Source organism: Salmo salar, chromosome 18 (genome assembly GCF_965601325.2).
Source record: "Salmo salar chromosome 18, fSalSal1, whole genome shotgun sequence".
In the NCBI taxonomy this organism is placed as follows: Eukaryota; Metazoa; Chordata; class Actinopteri; order Salmoniformes; family Salmonidae; genus Salmo; species Salmo salar.
Window position 1 is genome coordinate 280,001 of NC_138308.1, and position 22,500 is coordinate 302,500.

At 51.8% G+C, this 22,500-nt stretch overlaps 1 protein-coding gene across 1 annotated transcript in view; it reads left to right on the forward strand.

Annotated features, from left to right (window-relative positions):
- The window catches only part of flii (FLII actin remodeling protein), a 114,505-nt gene that overhangs the window by 64,858 nt on the left and 27,147 nt on the right, over positions 1-22,500 (forward strand). The window contains 3 exon segments of the mRNA XM_082964630.1: positions 17,050-17,148; positions 17,911-18,000; positions 22,221-22,360. Coding sequence (XP_082820756.1) covers positions 17,050-17,148; positions 17,911-18,000; positions 22,221-22,360 — 329 coding nt within the window.

Consider the following 22,500-nt stretch of genomic DNA (forward strand, 5'->3'; position numbering starts at 1 on the left):
GGAGGCTATATACAGGGGGTACCGGTACAGAGTCAATGTGGAGGCTATATACAGGGGGTACCGGTACAGAGTCAATGTGGAGGCTATATACAGGGTGGTACCGGTACAGAGTCAATGTGGAGGCTATATACAGGGGGTACCGGTACAGAGTCAATGTGGAGGCTATATACAGTGGGTACCGGTACAGAGTCAATGTGGAGGCTATATACAGGGGGTACCGGTACAGAGTCAATGTGGAGGCTATATACAGGGGGTACCGGTACAGAGTCAATGTGGAGGCTATATACAGGGGGTACCGGTACAGAGTCAATGTGGGGGCTATATACAGGGGGTACCGGTACAGAGTCAATGTGGAGGCTATATACAGGGGGGTACCGGTACAGAGTCAATGTGGAGGCTATATACAGGGGGTACCGGTACAGAGTCAATGTGGAGGCTATATACAGGGGGGTACCGGTACAGAGTCAATGTGGAGGCTATATACAGGGGGTACCGGTACAGAGTCAATGTGGAGGCTATATACAGGGGGTACCGGTACAGAGTCAATGTGGAGGCTATATACAGGGGGTACCGGTACAGAGTCAATGTGGAGGCTATATACAGGGTGGTACCGGTACAGAGTCAATGTGGAGGCTATATACAGGGGGTACCGGTACAGAGTCAATGTGGAGGCTATATACAGGGTATTACGGTACAGAGTCAATGTGGAGGCTATATACAGGGGGTACCGGTACAGAGTCAATGTGGAGGCTATATACAGGGGGTACCGGTACAGAGTCAATGTGGAGGCTATATACAGGGGGTTACCGGTACAGAGTCAATGTGGAGGCTATATACAGGGGGTACCGGTACAGAGTCAATGTGGAGGCTATATACAGGGGGTACCGGTACAGAGTCAATGTGGAGGCTATATACAGGGGGTTACCGGTACAGAGTCAATGTGGAGGCTATATACAGGGGGTACCGGTACAGAGTCAATGTGGAGGCTATATACAGGGTAGTACCGGTACAGAGTCAATGTGGAGGCTATATACAGGGGGTACCGGTACAGAGTCAATGTGGAGGCTATATACAGGGGGTACCGGTACAGAGTCAATGTGGAGGCTATATACAGGGGGTACCGGTACAGAGTCAATGTGGAGGCTATATACAGGGGGTACCGGTACAGAGTCAATGTGGAGGCTATATACAGGGGGTACCGGTACAGAGTCAATGTGGAGGCTATATACAGGGGGTACCGGTACAGAGTCAATGTGGAGGCTATATACAGGGGGTACCGGTACAGAGTCAATGTGGAGGCTATATACAGGGGGTACCGGTACAGAGTCAATGTGGAGGCTATATACAGGGGGTACCGGTACAGAGTCAATGTGGAGGCTATATACAGGGGGTACCGGTACAGAGTCAATGTGGAGGCTATATACAGGGGGTACCGGTACAGAGTCAATGTGGAGGCTATATACAGGGGGTACCGGTACAGAGTCAATGTGGAGGCTATATACAGGGGGTACCGGTACAGAGTCAATGTGGAGGCTATATACAGGGGGTACCGGTACAGAGTCAATGTGGAGGCTATATACAGGGGGTACCGGTACAGAGTCAATGTGGAGGCTATATACAGGGGGTTACCGGTACAGAGTCAATGTGGAGGCTATATACAGGGGGTACCGGTACAGAGTCAATGTGGAGGCTATATACAGGGGGTACCGGTACAGAGTCAATGTGGAGGCTATATACAGGGGGTACCGGTACAGAGTCAATGTGGAGGCTATATACAGGGGGTACCGGTACAGAGTCAATGTGGAGGCTATATACAGGGGGTACCGGTACAGAGTCAATGTGGAGGCTATATACAGGGTGTTACGGTACAGAGTCAATGTGGAGGCTATATACAGGGGGTTACCGGTACAGAGTCAATGTGGAGGCTATATACAGGGGGTACCGGTACAGAGTCAATGTGGAGGCTATATACAGGGGGTACCGGTACAGAGTCAATGTGGAGGCTATATACAGGGGGTACCGGTACAGAGTCAATGTGGAGGCTATATACAGGGGGTACCGGTACAGAGTCAATGTGGAGGCTATATACAGGGGGTACCGGTACAGAGTCAATGTGGAGGCTATATACAGGGGGTACCGGTACAGAGTCAATGTGGAGGCTATATACAGGGGGTACCGGTACAGAGTCAATGTGGAGGCTATATACAGGGGGTACCGGTACAGAGTCAATGTGGAGGCTATATACAGGGTGGTACCGGTACAGAGTCAATGTGGAGGCTATATACAGGGGGTACCGGTACAGAGTCAATGTGGAGGCTATATACAGGGGGTACCGGTACAGAGTCAATGTGGAGGCTATATACAGGGGGTACCGGTACAGAGTCAATGTGGAGGCTATATACAGGGTGGTACCGGTACAGAGTCAATGTGGAGGCTATATACAGTGGGTACCGGTACAGAGTCAATGTGGAGGCTATATACAGGGGGTACCGGTACAGAGTCAATGTGGAGGCTATATACAGGGTATTACGGTACAGAGTCAATGTGGAGGCTATATACAGGGGGTACCGGTACAGAGTCAATGTGGAGGCTATATACAGGGTGGTACGGTACAGAGTCAATGTGGAGGCTATATACAGGGGGTTACCGGTACAGAGTCAATGTGGAGGCTATATACAGGGGGTACCGGTACAGAGTCAATGTGGAGGCTATATACAGGGGGTACCGGTACAGAGTCAATGTGGAGGCTATATACAGGGGGGTACCGGTACAGAGTCAATGTGGAGGCTATATACAGGGGGTACCGGTACAGAGTCAATGTGGAGGCTATATACAGGGTGTTACGGTACAGAGTCAATGTGGAGGCTATATACAGGGGGTACCGGTACAGAGTCAATGTGGAGGCTATATACAGGGGGTACCGGTACAGAGTCAATGTGGAGGCTATATACAGGGGGTACCGGTACAGAGTCAATGTGGAGGCTATATACAGGGGGTACCGGTACAGAGTCAATGTGGAGGCTATATACAGGGGGTACCGGTACAGAGTCAATGTGGAGGCTATATACAGGGTGTTACGGTACAGAGTCAATGTGGAGGCTATATACAGGGGATACCGGTACAGAGTCAATGTGGAGGCTATATACAGGGGGTACCGGTACAGAGTCAATGTGGAGGCTATATACAGGGGGTACCGGTACAGAGTCAATGTGGAGGCTATATACAGGGGGGTACCGGTACAGAGTCAATGTGGAGGCTATATACAGGGTGTACCGGTACAGAGTCAATGTGGAGGCTATATACAGGGGGTACCGGTACAGAGTCAATGTGGAGGCTATATACAGGGTATTACGGTACAGAGTCAATGTGGAGGCTATATACAGGGTATTACGGTACAGAGTCAATGTGGAGGCTATATACAGGGGGGTACCGGTACAGAGTCAATGTGGAGGCTATATACAGGGGGTACCGGTACAGAGTCAATGTGGAGGCTATATACAGGGGGGGTACCGGTACAGAGTCAATGTGGAGGCTATATACAGGGGGGTACCGGTACAGAGTCAATGTGGAGGCTATATACAGGGGGTACCGGTACAGAGTCAATGTGGAGGCTATATACAGGGGGTACCGGTACAGAGTCAATGTGGAGGCTATATACAGGGGGTACCGGTACAGAGTCAATGTGGAGGCTATATACAGGGGGTACCGGTACAGAGTCAATGTGGAGGCTATATACAGGGGGTACCGGTACAGAGTCAATGTGGAGGCTATATACAGGGTATTACGGTACAGAGTCAATGTGGAGGCTATATACAGGGGGTACCGGTACAGAGTCAATGTGGAGGCTATATACAGGGTGTTACGGTACAGAGTCAATGTGGAGGCTATATACAGGGTAATACGGTACAGAGTCAATGTGGAGGCTATATACAGGGTGTTATGGTACAGAGTCAAAGTGGAGGCTATATACAGGGTTTTACGGTACAGAGTCAATGTGGAGGCTATATACAGGGGGTACCGGTACAGAGTCAATGTGGAGGCTATATACAGGGGGTACCGGTTCAGAGTCAATGTGGAGGCTATATACAGGGGGTACCGGTTCAGAGTCAATGTGGAGGCTATATACAGGGGGTACCGGTACAGAGTCAATGTGGAGGCTATATACAGGGGGTACCGGTACAGATTCAATGTGGAGGCTATATACAGGGGGTACCGGTACAGAGTCAATGTGGAGGCTATATACAGGGGGTACCGGTACAGAGTCAATGTGGAGGCTATATACAGGGGGTACCGGTACAGAGTCAATGTGGAGGCTATATACAGGGGGTACCGGTACAGAGTCAATGTGGAGGCTATATACAGGGTGGTACCGGTACAGAGTCAATGTGGAGGCTATATACAGGGGGTACCGGTACAGAGTCAATGTGGAGGCTATATACAGGGGGTACCGGTACAGAGTCAATGTGGAGGCTATATACAGGGGGTACCGGTACAGAGTCAATGTGGAGGCTATATACAGTGTGTTACGGTACAGAGTCAATGTGGAGGCTATATACAGTGTGTTACGGTACAGAGTCAATGTGGAGGCTATATACAGGGTATTACGGTACAGAGTCAATGTGGAGGCTATATACAGGGGGTACCGGTACAGAGTCAATGTGGAGGCTATATACAGGGTATTACGGTACAGAGTCAATGTGGAGGCTATATACAGGGTGTTACGGTACAGAGTCAATGTGGAGGCTATATACAGGGGGTACCGGTACAGAGTCAATGTGGAGGCTATATACAGGGGGTACCGGTACAGAGTCAATGTGGAGGCTATATACAGGGGGGTACCGGTACAGAGTCAATGTGGAGGCTATATACAGGGGGTACCGGTACAGAGTCAATGTGGAGGCTATATACAGGGTGTTACGGTACAGAGTCAATGTGGAGGCTATATACAGGGGGTACCGGTACAGAGTCAATGTGGAGGCTATATACAGGGGGGTACCGGTACAGAGTCAATGTGGAGGCTATATACAGGGGGGTACCGGTACAGAGTCAATGTGGAGGCTATATACGGGGGGTACCGGTACAGAGTCAATGTGGAGGCTATATACAGGGGGTACCGGTACAGAGTCAATGTGGAGGCTATATACAGGGTGTTACGGTACAGAGTCAATGTGGAGGCTATATACAGGTGATACCGGTACAGAGTCAATGTGGAGGCTATATACAGGGGGTACCGGTACAGAGTCAATGTGGAGGCTATATACAGGGGGTACCGGTACAGAGTCAATGTGGAGGCTATATACAGGGGGGGTACCGGTACAGAGTCAATGTGGAGGCTATATACAGGGTGTACCGGTACAGAGTCAATGTGGAGGCTATATACAGGGGGTACCGGTACAGAGTCAATGTGGAGGCTATATACAGGGTATTACGGTACAGAGTCAATGTGGAGGCTATATACAGGGGGGTACCGGTACAGAGTCAATGTGGAGGCTATATACAGGGGGTACTGGTACAGAGTCAATGTGGAGGCTATATACAGGGGGGGTACCGGTACAGAGTCAATGTGGAGGCTATATACAGGGGGGTACCGGTACAGAGTCAATGTGGAGGCTATATACAGGGGGTACCGGTACAGAGTCAATGTGGAGGCTATATACAGGGGGTACCGGTACAGAGTCAATGTGGAGGCTATATACAGGGGGTACCGGTACAGAGTCAATGTGGAGGCTATATACAGGGGGTACCGGTACAGAGTCAATGTGGAGGCTATATACAGGGGGTACCGGTACAGAGTCAATGTGGAGGCTATATACAGGGTATTACGGTACAGAGTCAATGTGGAGGCTATATACAGGGGGTACCGGTACAGAGTCAATGTGGAGGCTATATACAGGGTGTTACGGTACAGAGTCAATGTGGAGGCTATATACAGGGTAATACGGTACAGAGTCAATGTGGAGGCTATATACAGGGTGTTATGGTACAGAGTCAAAGTGGAGGCTATATACAGGGTTTTACGGTACAGAGTCAATGTGGAGGCTATATACAGGGGGTACCGGTACAGAGTCAATGTGGAGGCTATATACAGGGTATTACGGTACAGAGTCAATGTGGAGGCTATATACAGGGGGTACCGGTACAGAGTCAGTGTGGAGGCTATATACAGGGGGTACCGGTACAGAGTCAATGTGGAGGCTATATACAGGGGGTACCGGTACAGAGTCAATGTGGAGGCTATATACAGGGGGTACCGGTACAGAGTCAATGTGGAGGCTATATACAGGGGGTACCGGTACAGAGTCAATGTGGAGGCTATATACAGGGGGTACCGGTACAGAGTCAATGTGGAGGCTATATACAGGGGGTACCGGTACAGAGTCAATGTGGAGGCTATATACAGGGTGTTACGGTACAGAGTCAATGTGGAGGCTATATACAGGGGGTACCGGTACAGAGTCAATGTGGAGGCTATATACAGGGGGTACCGGTACAGAGTCAATGTGGAGGCTATATACAGGGGGTACCGGTACAGAGTCAATGTGGAGGCTATATACAGGGTATTACGGTACAGAGTCAATGTGGAGGCTATATACAGGGGGTACCGGTACAGAGTCAATGTGGAGGCTATATACAGGGTGTTACGGTACAGAGTCAATGTGGAGGCTATATACAGGTGATACCGGTACAGAGTCAATGTGGAGGCTATATACAGGGGGTACCGGTACAGAGTCAATGTGGAGGCTATATACAGGGGGTACCGGTACAGAGTCAATGTGGAGGCTATATACAGGGGGGGTACCGGTACAGAGTCAATGTGGAGGCTATATACAGGGTGTACCGGTACAGAGTCAATGTGGAGGCTATATACAGGGGGTACCGGTACAGAGTCAATGTGGAGGCTATATACAGGGTATTACGGTACAGAGTCAATGTGGAGGCTATATACAGGGGGGTACCGGTACAGAGTCAATGTGGAGGCTATATACAGGGGGTACTGGTACAGAGTCAATGTGGAGGCTATATACAGGGGGGGTACCGGTACAGAGTCAATGTGGAGGCTATATACAGGGGGGTACCGGTACAGAGTCAATGTGGAGGCTATATACAGGGGGTACCGGTACAGAGTCAATGTGGAGGCTATATACAGGGGGTACCGGTACAGAGTCAATGTGGAGGCTATATACAGGGGGTACCGGTACAGAGTCAATGTGGAGGCTATATACAGGGGGTACCGGTACAGAGTCAATGTGGAGGCTATATACAGGGGGTACCGGTACAGAGTCAATGTGGAGGCTATATACAGGGTATTACGGTACAGAGTCAATGTGGAGGCTATATACAGGGGGTACCGGTACAGAGTCAATGTGGAGGCTATATACAGGGTGTTACGGTACAGAGTCAATGTGGAGGCTATATACAGGGTAATACGGTACAGAGTCAATGTGGAGGCTATATACAGGGTGTTATGGTACAGAGTCAAAGTGGAGGCTATATACAGGGTTTTACGGTACAGAGTCAATGTGGAGGCTATATACAGGGGGTACCGGTACAGAGTCAATGTGGAGGCTATATACAGGGGGTACCGGTTCAGAGTCAATGTGGAGGCTATATACAGGGGGTACCGGTTCAGAGTCAATGTGGAGGCTATATACAGGGGGTACCGGTACAGAGTCAATGTGGAGGCTATATACAGGGGGTACCGGTACAGAGTCAATGTGGAGGCTATATACAGGGGGTACCGGTACAGAGTCAATGTGGAGGCTATATACAGGGGGTACCGGTACAGAGTCAATGTGGAGGCTATATACAGGGGGTACCGGTACAGAGTCAATGTGGAGGCTATATACAGGGTGGTACCGGTACAGAGTCAATGTGGAGGCTATATACAGGGGGTACCGGTACAGAGTCAATGTGGAGGCTATATACAGGTACCGGTACAGAGTCAATGTGGAGGCTATATACAGGGGGTACCGGTACAGAGTCAATGTGGAGGCTATATACAGTGTGTTACGGTACAGAGTCAATGTGGAGGCTATATACAGTGTGTTACGGTACAGAGTCAATGTGGAGGCTATATACAGTGTGTTACGGTACAGAGTCAATGTGGAGGCTATATACAGGGTATTACGGTACAGAGTCAATGTGGAGGCTATATACAGGGGGTACCGGTACAGAGTCAATGTGGAGGCTATATACAGGGTATTACGGTACAGAGTCAATGTGGAGGCTATATACAGGGTGTTACGGTACAGAGTCAATGTGGAGGCTATATACAGGGGGTACCGGTACAGAGTCAATGTGGAGGCTATATACAGGGGGTACCGGTACAGAGTCAATGTGGAGGCTATATACAGGGGGGTACCGGTACAGAGTCAATGTGGAGGCTATATACAGGGGGTACCGGTACAGAGTCAATGTGGAGGCTATATACAGGGTGTTACGGTACAGAGTCAATGTGGAGGCTATATACAGGGGGTACCGGTACAGAGTCAATGTGGAGGCTATATACAGGGGGGTACCGGTACAGAGTCAATGTGGAGGCTATATACAGGGGGGTACCGGTACAGAGTCAATGTGGAGGCTATATACAGGGGGTACCGGTACAGAGTCAATGTGGAGGCTATATACAGGGGGTACCGGTACAGAGTCAATGTGGAGGCTATATACAGGGTGTTACGGTACAGAGTCAATGTGGAGGCTATATACAGGTGATACCGGTACAGAGTCAATGTGGAGGCTATATACAGGGGGTACCGGTACAGAGTCAATGTGGAGGCTATATACAGGGGGTACCGGTACAGAGTCAATGTGGAGGCTATATACAGGGGGGGTACCGGTACAGAGTCAATGTGGAGGCTATATACAGGGTGTACCGGTACAGAGTCAATGTGGAGGCTATATACAGGGGGTACCGGTACAGAGTCAATGTGGAGGCTATATACAGGGTATTACGGTACAGAGTCAATGTGGAGGCTATATACAGGGGGGTACCGGTACAGAGTCAATGTGGAGGCTATATACAGGGGGTACTGGTACAGAGTCAATGTGGAGGCTATATACAGGGGGGGTACCGGTACAGAGTCAATGTGGAGGCTATATACAGGGGGGTACCGGTACAGAGTCAATGTGGAGGCTATATACAGGGGGTACCGGTACAGAGTCAATGTGGAGGCTATATACAGGGGGTACCGGTACAGAGTCAATGTGGAGGCTATATACAGGGGGTACCGGTACAGAGTCAATGTGGAGGCTATATACAGGGGGTACCGGTACAGAGTCAATGTGGAGGCTATATACAGGGGGTACCGGTACAGAGTCAATGTGGAGGCTATATACAGGGTATTACGGTACAGAGTCAATGTGGAGGCTATATACAGGGGGTACCGGTACAGAGTCAATGTGGAGGCTATATACAGGGTGTTACGGTACAGAGTCAATGTGGAGGCTATATACAGGGTAATACGGTACAGAGTCAATGTGGAGGCTATATACAGGGTGTTATGGTACAGAGTCAAAGTGGAGGCTATATACAGGGTTTTACGGTACAGAGTCAATGTGGAGGCTATATACAGGGGGTACCGGTACAGAGTCAATGTGGAGGCTATATACAGGGTATTACGGTACAGAGTCAATGTGGAGGCTATATACAGGGGGTACCGGTACAGAGTCAGTGTGGAGGCTATATACAGGGGGTACCGGTACAGAGTCAATGTGGAGGCTATATACAGGGGGTACCGGTACAGAGTCAATGTGGAGGCTATATACAGGGGGTACCGGTACAGAGTCAATGTGGAGGCTATATACAGGGGGTACCGGTACAGAGTCAATGTGGAGGCTATATACAGGGGGTACCGGTACAGAGTCAATGTGGAGGCTATATACAGGGGGTACCGGTACAGAGTCAATGTGGAGGCTATATACAGGGTGTTACGGTACAGAGTCAATGTGGAGGCTATATACAGGGGGTACCGGTACAGAGTCAATGTGGAGGCTATATACAGGGGGTACCGGTACAGAGTCAATGTGGAGGCTATATACAGGGGGTACCGGTACAGAGTCAATGTGGAGGCTATATACAGGGTATTACGGTACAGAGTCAATGTGGAGGCTATATACAGGGTGTTACGGTACAGAGTCAATGTGGAGGCTATATACACGGTATTACGGTACAGGGTCAATGTGGAGGCTATATACAGGGTATTACGGTACAGAGTCAATGTGGAGGCTATATACAGGGTATTACGGTACAGAGTCAATGTGGAGGCTATATACAGGGTATTACGGTACAGAGTCAATGTGGAGGCTATATACAGGGTATTACGGTACAGAGTCAATGTGGAGGCTATATACAGGGGGTACCGGTACAGAGTCAATGTGGAGGCTATATACAGGGGGTACCGGTACAGAGTCAATGTGGAGGCTATATACAGGGGGTACCGGTACAGAGTCAATGTGGAGGCTATATACAGGGGGTACCGGTACAGAGTCAATGTGGAGGCTATATACAGGTGGTACCGGTACAGAGTCAATGTGGAGGCTATATACAGGGGGTACCGGTACAGAGTCAATGTGGAGGCTATATACAGGGGGTACCGGTTCAGAGTCAATGTGGAGGCTATATACAGGGGGTACCGGTACAGAGTCAATGTGGAGGCTATATACAGGGGGTACCGGTACAGAGTCAATGTGGAGGCTATATACAGGGGGTACCGGTACAGAGTCAATGTGGAGGCTATATACAGGGGGTACCGGTACAGAGTCAATGTGGAGACTATATACAGGGGGTACCGGTACAGAGTCAATGTGGAGGCTATATACAGGGGGTACCGGTACAGAGTCAATGAGGAGGCTATATACAGGGGGTACCGGTACAGAGTCAATGTGGAGGCTATATACAGGGGGTACCGGTACAGAGTCAATGTGGGGGCTATATACAGGGGGTTACGTTACAGAGTCAATGTGGAGGCTATATAGAGGGGGTACCAGTACAGAGTCAATGTGGAGGCTATATACAGGGGGTACCAGTACAGAGTCAATGTGGAGGCTATATACAGAGGGTACCGGTACAGAGTCAATGTGGATGCTATATACAGGGGGTACCGGTACAGAGTCAATGTGGAGGCTATATACAGGGTGTTACGGTACAGAGTCAATGTGGAGGCTATATACAGGGGGTACCGGTTCAGAGTCAATGTGGAGGCTATATACAGGGGGTACCGGTACAGAGTCAATGTGGATGCTATATACAGGGTGTTACGGTACAGAGTCAATGTGGAGGCTATATACAGGGGGTACCGGTTCAGAGTCAATGTGGAGGCTATATACAGGGGGTACCGGTTCAGAGTCAATGTGGAGGCTATATACAGGGGGTTACGTTACAGAGTCAATGTGGAGGCTATATACAGAGGGTACCGGTACAGAGTCAATGTGGATGCTATATACAGGGGGTACCGGTACAGAGTCAATGTGGAGGCTATATACAGGGTGTTACGGTACAGAGTCAATGTGGAGGCTATATACAGGGTGTTACGCTACAGAGTCAATGTGGAGGCTATATACAGGGGGTACCGGTACAGAGTCAATGTGGAGGCTATATACAGGGGGTACCGGTTCAGAGTCAATGTGGAGGCTATATACAGGGGGTACCGGTACAGAGTCAATGTGGAGGCTATATACAGGGGGTACCGGTACAGAGTCAATGTGGAGGCTATATACAGGGGGTACCGGTACAGAGTCAATGTGGAGGCTATATACAGGGGGTACCGGTACAGAGTCAATGTGGAGGCTATATACAGGGGGTACCGGTACAGAGTCAATGTGGAGGCTATATACAGGGTGGTACCGGTACAGAGTCAATGTGGAGGCTATATACAGGGGGTACCGGTACAGAGTCAATGTGGAGGCTATATACAGGGTACCGGTACAGAGTCAATGTGGAGGCTATATACAGGGGGTACCGGTACAGAGTCAATGTGGAGGCTATATACAGTGTGTTACGGTACAGAGTCAATGTGGAGGCTATATACAGTGTGTTACGGTACAGAGTCAATGTGGAGGCTATATACAGTGTGTTACGGTACAGAGTCAATGTGGAGGCTATATACAGGGTATTACGGTACAGAGTCAATGTGGAGGCTATATACAGGGGGTACCGGTACAGAGTCAATGTGGAGGCTATATACAGGGTATTACGGTACAGAGTCAATGTGGAGGCTATATACAGGGTGTTACGGTACAGAGTCAATGTGGAGGCTATATACAGGGGGTACCGGTACAGAGTCAATGTGGAGGCTATATACAGGGGGTACCGGTACAGAGTCAATGTGGAGGCTATATACAGGGGGGTACCGGTACAGAGTCAATGTGGAGGCTATATACAGGGGGGTACCGGTACAGAGTCAATGTGGAGGCTATATACAGGGGGTACCGGTACAGAGTCAATGTGGAGGCTATATACAGGGGGTACCGGTACAGAGTCAATGTGGAGGCTATATACAGGGTGTTACGGTACAGAGTCAATGTGGAGGCTATATACAGGTGATACCGGTACAGAGTCAATGTGGAGGCTATATACAGGGGGTACCGGTACAGAGTCAATGTGGAGGCTATATACAGGGGGTACCGGTACAGAGTCAATGTGGAGGCTATATACAGGGGGTACCGGTACAGAGTCAATGTGGAGGCTATATACAGGGGGGGTACCGGTACAGAGTCAATGTGGAGGCTATATACAGGGTATTACGGTACAGAGTCAATGTGGAGGCTATATACAGGGTATTACGGTACAGAGTCAATGTGGAGGCTATATACAGGGTATTACGGTACAGAGTCAATGTGGAGGCTATATACAGGGTGTTACGGTACAGAGTCAATGTGGAGGCTATATACACGGTATTACCGGTACAGGGTCAATGTGGAGGCTATATACAGGGTATTACGGTACAGAGTCAATGTGGAGGCTATATACAGGGTATTACGGTACAGAGTCAATGTGGAGGCTATATACAGGGTATTACGGTACAGAGTCAATGTGGAGGCTATATACAGGGTATTACGGTACAGAGTCAATGTGGAGGCTATATACAGGGGGTACCGGTACAGAGTCAATGTGGAGGCTATATACAGGGGGTACCGGTACAGAGTCAATGTGGAGGCTATATACAGGGGGTACCGGTACAGAGTCAATGTGGAGGCTATATACAGGGGGTACCGGTACAGAGTCAATGTGGAGGCTATATACAGGGGGTACCGGTACAGAGTCAATGTGGAGGCTATATACAGGGGGTACCGGTACAGAGTCAATGTGGAGGCTATATACAGGGGGTACCGGTACAGAGTCAATGTGGAGGCTATATACAGGGGGTACCGGTACAGAGTCAATGTGGAGGCTATATACAGGGGGTACCGGTACAGAGTCAATGTGGAGGCTATATACAGGGGGTACCGGTACAGAGTCAATGTGGAGGCTATATACAGGGGGTACCGGTACAGAGTCAATGTGGAGGCTATATACAGGGGGTACCGGTACAGAGTCAATGTGGAGGCTATATACAGGGGGTACCGGTACAGAGTCAATGTGGAGGCTATATACAGGGGGTACCGGTACAGAGTCAATGTGGAGGCTATATACAGGGGGTACCGGTACAGAGTCAATGTGGAGGCTATATACAGGGGGTACCGGTACAGAGTCAATGTGGAGGCTATATACAGGGGGTACCGGTACAGAGTCAATGTGGAGGCTATATACAGGGGGTACCGGTACAGAGTCAATGTGGAGGCTATATACAGGGGGTACCGGTACAGAGTCAATGTGGAGGCTATATACAGGGTGTTACGGTACAGAGTCAATGTGGAGGCTATATACAGGGGGTACCGGTACAGAGTCAATGTGGAGGCTATATACAGGGGGTACCGGTACAGAGTCAATGTGGAGGCTATATACAGGGGGTACCGGTACAGAGTCAATGTGGAGGCTATATACAGGGGGTACCGGTACAGAGTCAATGTGGAGGCTATATACAGGGTGTTACGGTACAGAGTCAATGTGGAGGCTATATACAGGGGGTACCGGTACAGAGTCAATGTGGAGGCTATATACAGGGGGTACCGGTACAGAGTCAATGTGGAGGCTATATACAGGGGGTTACGGTACAGAGTCAATGTGGAGGCTATATACAGAGGGTACCGGTACAGAGTCAATGTGGAGGCTATATACAGGGGGTACCGGTACAGAGTCAATGTGGAGGCTATATACAGGGTGTTACGGTACAGAGTCAATGTGGAGGCTATATACAGGGTGTTACGGTACAGAGTCAATGTGGAGGCTATATACAGGGGGTACCGGTACAGAGTCAATGTGGAGGCTATATACAGGGGGTACCGGTACAGAGTCAATGTGGAGGCTATATACAGGGGGTACCGGTACAGAGTCAATGTGGAGGCTATATACAGGGGGTACCGGTACAGAGTCAATGTGGAGGCTATATACAGGGGGTACCGGTACAGAGTCAATGTGGAGGCTATATACAGGGGGTACCGGTACAGAGTCAATGTGGAGGCTATATACAGGGGGTACCGGTACAGAGTCAATGTGGAGGCTATATACAGGGGGTACCGGTACAGAGTCAATGTGGAGGCTATATACAGGGGGTACCGGTACAGAGTCAATGTGGAGGCTATATACAGGGGGTACCGGTACAGAGTCAATGTGGAGGCTATATACAGGGGTACCGGTACAGAGTCAATGTGGAGGCTATATACAGGGGGTACCGGTACAGAGTCAATGTGGAGGCTATATACAGGGTGTTACGGTACAGAGTCAATGTGGAGGCTATATACAGGGGGTACCGGTACAGAGTCAATGTGGAGGCTATATACAGGGGGTACCGGTACAGAGTCAATGTGGAGGCTATATACAGGGGGTTACCGGTACAGAGTCAATGTGGAGGCTATATACAGGGGGTACCGGTACAGAGTCAATGTGGAGGCTATATACAGGGGGTACCGGTACAGAGTCAATGTGGAGGCTATATACAGGGTGTTACCGGTACAGAGTCAATGTGGAGGCTATATACAGGGGGTACCGGTACAGAGTCAATGTGGAGGCTATATACAGGGGGTACCGGTACAGAGTCAATGTGGAGGCTATATACAGGGGGGTACCGGTACAGAGTCAATGTGGAGGCTATATACAGGGGGTACCGGTACAGAGTCAATGTGGAGGCTATATACAGGGTGTTACGGTACAGAGTCAATGTGGAGGCTATATACAGGGGGTACCGGTACAGAGTCAATGTGGAGGCTATATACAGGGGGTACCGGTACAGAGTCAATGTGGAGGCTATATACAGGGGGTACCGGTACAGAGTCAATGTGGAGGCTATATACAGGGGGTACCGGTACAGAGTCAATGTGGAGGCTATATACAGGGGGTACCGGTACAGAGTCAATGTGGAGGCTATATACAGGGGGTACCGGTACAGAGTCAATGTGGAGGCTATATACAGGGGGTACCGGTACAGAGTCAATGTGGAGGCTATATACAGGGGGTACCGGTACAGAGTCAATGTGGAGGCTATATACAGGGGGTACCGGTACAGAGTCAATGTGGAGGCTATATACAGGGGGTACCGGTACAGAGTCAATGTGGAGGCTATATACAGGGGGTACCGGTACAGAGTCAATGTGGAGGCTATATACAGGGTGTTACGGTACAGAGTCAATGTGGAGGCTATATACAGGGGGTACCGGTACAGAGTCAATGTGGAGGCTATATACAGGGGGTACCGGTACAGAGTCAATGTGGAGGCTATATACAGGGGGTACCGGTACAGAGTCAATGTGGAGGCTATATACAGGGGGTACCGGTACAGAGTCAATGTGGAGGCTATATACAGGGGGTACCGGTACAGAGTCAATGTGGAGGCTATATACAGGGGGTACCGGTACAGAGTCAATGTGGAGGCTATATACAGGGGGTACCGGTACAGAGTCAATGTGGAGGCTATATACAGGGGGTACCGGTACAGAGTCAATGTGGAGGCTATATACAGGGGGTACCGGTACAGAGTCAATGTGGAGGCTATATACAGGGGGTACCGGTACAGAGTCAATGTGGAGGCTATATACAGGGGGTACCGGTACAGAGTCAATGTGGAGGCTATATACAGGGGGTACCGGTACAGAGTCAATGTGGAGGCTATATACAGGGGGTACCGGTACAGAGTCAATGTGGAGGCTATATACAGGGGGTACCGGTACAGAGTCAATGTGGAGGCTATATACAGGGGGTACCGGTACAGAGTCAATGTGGAGGCTATATACAGGGGGTACCGGTACAGAGTCAATGTGGAGGCTATATACAGGGGGTACCGGTACAGAGTCAATGTGGAGGCTATATACAGGGGGTACCGGTACAGAGTCAATGTGGAGGCTATATACAGGGGGTACCGGTACAGAGTCAATGTGGAGGCTATATACAGGGGGTACCGGTACAGAGTCAATGTGGAGGCTATATACAGGGGGTACCGGTACAGAGTCAACAGTGAAGAGGCGACTCCGGGATGCTGGCCCCTTGACTTTTTCCAGATTATGTTGTTACATCCTGAATTTAAAATGGATTACATTTTGATAAATATAAATGACTTGGCAAGAGCTCTACTGACTTGGCGAGAGCTCTGCTGACTTGGCGAGGGCTCTGCTGACTTGGCCTAGGGCTCTGCTGACTTGGCGAGGGCTCTGATGTCTTGGCGAGGGCTCTGCTGACTTGGCGAGGGCTCTGATGTCTTGGCGAGGGCTCTGATGTCTTGGCGAGGGCTCTGCTGACTTGGCGAGGGCTCTGCTGACTTGGCGAGGGCTCTGCTGACTTGGCGAGGGCTCTGCTGACTTGGCGAGGGCTCTGATGTCTTGGCGAGGGCTCTGATGTCTTGGCGAGAGCAAGACAAATACTTAACAAGACTTAACAGGACATTCTAACTCCTCCCTCCTTTCCAAGTGGAATGATGTCCTGAAGGTTGACTCCTCTCTCTGTCTCTCTGTCTCTCTCTACAGGTGTTCAAGTCTAAGTTTCAGAACTGGGATGATGTCCTGAAGGTGGACTACACCAGAGCAGCTGAGAGTGTAGAGCAGCAGCAAGGATTACAGGGGAAGGTGAGTAACACGGCCTGTCGTGTAGGGGTGTATGCTAGCTAGCTACAGGGGAAGGTAGGGGTATATCCTAGCTAGCTAGCTCCCTCTATCAACTAGCTTAGTGTAGCTCTACTAATGATCCTTTACTTTGCTACTTGATGGCGCCTTAACTCCTGACCTTTAACCCTGACCCCTAACTCTAACCCTGCCATCTGCTGTCCTGGACGTGTGATTGACTCAGGACCTTAACTCCTGACCTTTAACCCTGATCCCTAACTCTAACCTGTCTAACAGAACACAGAGGGTGTTCTTTAATGGAAACCTCTCCAACATATTCCAGGTAGAATCAGGAATTCCTCAGGGCAGCTGTCTAGGCCCCTTACTGGTAGAATCAGGAATTCCCCAGGGCAGCTGTCTAGGCCCCTTACTGGTAGAATCAGGAATTACCCAGGGCAGCTGTCTAGGCCCCTTCCTGGTAGAATCAGGAATTCCCCAGGGCAGCTGTCTAGGCCCCTTACTGGTAGAATCAGGAATTCCCCAAGGCAGCTGTCTAGGCCCCTTACTGGTAGAATCAGGAATTCCCCAGGGCAGCTGTCTAGGCCCCATACTGGTAGAATCAGGAATTCCCCAAGGCAGCTGTCTAGGCCCCTTACTGGTAGAATCAGGAATTCCCCAAGGCAGCTGTCTAGGCCTCTTTGACATGTTTGGATCCTGTTTTGGTACATTTGATTGGTGGATTCAAATAAAGTCTTTAAAATGTGTGACCTGTCTTGTCTGTCTCAGGTGAAGAAGGATGCTGAGAAGAAAGACGAGATGAAGGCTGACCTCACCGCTCTCTTCCTCCCCAGACAACCCCCCATGGCCCTCACTGAGGTAAACAGCTCTCTTCCTCCCCAGACAACCCCCCATGGTCCTCACTGAGGTAAACAGCTCTCTTCCTCCCCAGACAACCCCCCATGGTCCTCACTGAGGTAAACAGCTCTCTTCCTAACCCAGACAACCCCCCATGGTCCTCACTGAGGTAAACAGCTCTCTTCCTAACCCAGACAACCCCCCATGGTCCTCACTGAGGTAAACAGCTCTCTTCCTAACCCAGACAACCCCCATGGTCCTCACTGAGGTAAACAGCTCTCTTCCTCCCCAGACAACCCCCCATGGTCCTCACTGAGGTAAACAGCTCTCTTCCTCCCCAGACAACCCCCCATGGCCCTCACTGAGGTAAACAGCTCTCTTCCTAACCCAGACAACCCCCCATGGTCCTCACTGAGGTAAACAGCTCTCTTCCTAACCCAGACAACCCCCCATGGTCCTCACTGAGGTAAACAGCTCTCTTCCTCCCCAGACAACCCCCCATGGTCCTCACTGAGGTAAACAGCTCTCTTCCTAACCCAGACAACCCCCCATGGTCCTCACTGAGGTAAACAGCTCTCTTCCTCCCCAGACAACCCCCCATGGCCCTCACTGAGGTAAACAGCTCTCTTCCTCCCCAGACAACCCCCCATGGTCCTCACTGAGGTAAACAGCTCTCTTCCTAACCCAGACAACCCCCCATGGCCCTCACTGAGGTAAACAGCTCTCTTCCTCCCCAGACAACCCCCCATGGTCCTCACTGAGGTAAACAGCTCTCTTCCTAACCCAGACAACCCCCCATGGTCCTCACTGAGGTAAACAGCTCTCTTCCTCCCCAGACAACCCCCCATGGCCCTCACTGAGGTAAACAGCTCTCTTCCTAACCCAGACAACCCCCCATGGCCCTCACTGAGGTAAACAGCTCTCTTCCTCCCCAGACAACCCCCCATGGTCCTCACTGAGGTGAACAGCTCTCTTCCTAACCCAGACAACCCCCCATGGTCCTCACTGAGGTAAACAGCTCTCTTCCTCCCCAGACAACTCCCCATGGTCCTCACTGAGGTAAACAGCTCTCTTCCTCCCCAGACAACCCCCCATGGTCCTCACTGAGGTAAACAGCTCTCTTCCTCAACCCAGACAACCCCCCATGGCCCTCACTGAGGTAAACAGCTCTCTTCCTAACCCAGACAACCCCCCATGGTCCTCACTGAGGTAAACAGCTCTCTTCCTAACCCAGACAACCCCCCATGGTCCTCACTGAGGTAAACAGCTCTCTTCCTCCCCAGACAACCCCCCATGGTCCTCACTGAGGTAAACAGCTCTCTTCCTCCCCAGACAACCCCCCATGGTCCTCACTGAGGTAAACAGCTCTCTTCCTCCCCAGACAACCCCCCATGGTCCTCACTGAGGTAAACAGCTCTCTTCCTCCCCAGACAACCCCCCATGGTCCTCACTGAGGTAAACAGCTCTCTTCCTCCCCAGACAACCCCCCATGGCCCTCACTGAGGTAAACAGCTCTCTTCCTCCCCAGACAACCCCCCATGGTCCTCACTGAGGTAAACAGCTCTCTTCCTAACCCAGACAACCCCCCATGGCCCTCACTGAGGTAAACAGCTCTCTTCCTCCCCAGACAACCCCCCATGGTCCTCACTGAGGTAAACAGCTCTCTTCCTCCCCAGACAACCCCCCATGGTCCTCACTGAGGTAAACAGCTCTCTTCCTCCCCAGACAACCCCCCATGGTCCTCACTGAGGTAAACAGCTCTCTTCCTCCCCAGACAACCCCCCATGGTCCTCACTGAGGTAAACAGCTCTCTTCCTCCCCAGACAACCCCCCATGGCCCTCACTGAGGTAAACAGCTCTCTTCCTCCCCAGACAACCCCCCATGGTCCTCACTGAGGTAAACAGCTCTCTTCCTAACCCAGACAACCCCCCATGGCCCTCACTGAGGTAAACAGCTCTCTTCCTCCCCAGACAACCCCCCATGGTCCTCACTGAGGTAAACAGCTCTCTTCCTCCCCAGACAACCCCCCATGGTCCTCACTGAGGTAAACAGCTCTCTTCCTAACCCAGACAACCCCCCATGGTCCTCACTGAGGTAAACAGCTCTCTTCCTAACCCAGACAACCCCCCATGGTCCTCACTGAGGTAAACAGCTCTCTTCCTCCCCAGACAACCCCCCATGGCCCTCACTGAGGTAAACAGCTCTCTTCCTCCCCAGACAACCCCCCATGGTCCTCACTGAGGTAAACAGCTCTCTTCCTAACCCAGACAACCCCCCATGGTCCTCACTGAGGTAAACAGCTCTCTTCCTCCCCAGACAACCCCCCATGGTCCTCACTGAGGTAAACAGCTCTCTTCCTAACCCAGACAACCCCCCATGGTCCTCACTGAGGTAAACAGCTCTCTTCCTAACCCAGACAACCCCCCATGGTCCTCACTGAGGTAAACAGCTCTCTTCCTAACCCAGACAACCCCCCATGGTCCTCACTGAGGTAAACAGCTCTCTTCCTAACCCAGACAACCCCCCATGGTCCTCACTGAGGTAAACAGCTCTCTTCCTCCCCAGACAACCCCCCATGGTCCTCACTGAGGTAAACAGCTCTCTTCCTAACCCAGACAACCCCCCATGGTCCTCACTGAGGTAAACAGCTCTCTTCCTAACCCAGACAACCCCCCATGGCCCTCACTGAGGTAAACAGCTCTCTTCCTCCCCAGACAACCCCCCATGGCCTCACTGAGGTAAACAGCTCTCTTCCTAACCCAGACAACCCCCCATGGCCCTCACTGAGGTAAACAGCTCTCTTCCTCCCCAGACAACCCCCCATGGTCCTCACTGAGGTAAACAGCTCTCTTCCTAACCCAGACAACCCCCATGGTCCTCACTGAGGTAAACAGCTCTCTTCCTCCCCAGACAACCCCCCATGGTCCTCACTGAGGTAAACAGCTCTCTTCCTCCCCAGACAACCCCCCATGGTCCTCACTGAGGTAAACAGCTCTCTTCCTAACCCAGACAACCCCCCATGGCCCTCACTGAGGTAAACAGCTCTCTTCCTAACCCAGACAACCCCCCATGGTCCTCACTGAGGTAAACAGCTCTCTTCCTAACCCAGACAACCCCCCATGGTCCTCACTGAGGTAAACAGCTCACAGTTGATTCAGCAGCCCTCTGTTGTAGCTTTTTCATCTTCTCTCCCCCTCCCCTCCTCCTTTCCCTCCTCTCTCCTCCTCCCCCCTCTCTCCACCTCCCCCTCCTCCCTCCCTCTCCTTGCTCTTCCTCCCCCTCCTCCCTTCCCTCTCCTCCCTCCTCCCTCCCCTCCTCCCTCCCTCTCCCCCCCTCCTCCCCCCTCCTCCCCTCCTCCCTCCCCTCCTCCCTCCCCTCCTCCCTCCCTCTCCCCCCCTCCTCCCCTCCTCCCTCCCCTCCTCCCTCCCCTCCTCCCTCCCTCTCCCCTCCCCCCTCCCTCTCCCCCCCTCCTCCTCCCCTCCCCCTCCCTCTCCCCCCCTCCCCTCTCCCCCTCCCCTCTCCCCTCCTCCCTCCCCTCCTCCCTCCCCTCCTCCCTCCCCTCCTCTCTCCCCTCCTCCCTCCCTCTCCCCCCCTCCTCTCCCCTCCCTCCCTCCTCTCCCCCCTCCTCCCTCCTCTCTCCCCTCCTCCCTCCCCTCTCCCCTCCTCCCTCCTCTCTCCCCTCCTCCCTCCCTCTCCCCCCCTCCTCCCCTCCTCCCTCCCCTCCTCTCTCCCCTCCTCCCTCCCTCCCCCCCCCTCCTTTCCCCTCTCTCCCCCCTCCTCCCTCCTCTCTCCCCTCCTCCCTCCCCTCTCTCCTCCTCCCCCCTCTCCCCTCCTCCCTCCCCTCTCCCCTCCTCCCTCCTCCCTCCCTCTCCCCTCCTCCCTCCCCTCTCCCCTCTCCCCTCCTCCCTCCTCCCCCCCTCCTCCCCTCTCCCCTCCTCCCTCCCCTCTCCCCTCCTCCCTCCCTCTCCCCTCCCCCCTCCCTCTCCCCTCCTCTCTCCCTCTCCCCTCCCCCTCCCCTCCTCCCTCTCCCCTCTCCCCTCCTCCCTCCCCTCTCCCCTCTCCCTCCCCCTCCCCTCTCCCCTCCTCCCTCCCCTCCTCCCCTCCCTCCCCTCCTCCCTCTCCCCCTCCCCTCTCCCCTCCTCCCTCCCCTCTCCCCTCCTCCCTCCCTCTCCCCTCCTCCCTCCCTCTCCCCTCCTCCCTCCCTCCCCTCCTCCCTCCCCTCCTCCCCTCCCCTCTCCAGGCAGAGCAGATGATGGAGGAGTGGAATGGGGATCTGGATGGAATGGAGGGATTCGTTTTGGAGGGAAAGAAGTTTGCTCGTCTGCCAGAGGAGGAGTTTGGACACTTCCACACACAGGACTGTTACGTCTTCCTCTGCAGGTACACACACACACACACACACACACACACACACACACACACACACACACACAGAGACACACACACACACACACACACACACACACACACAGAGACACACACACAACAGAGACACACACACACACACACACACACACAGA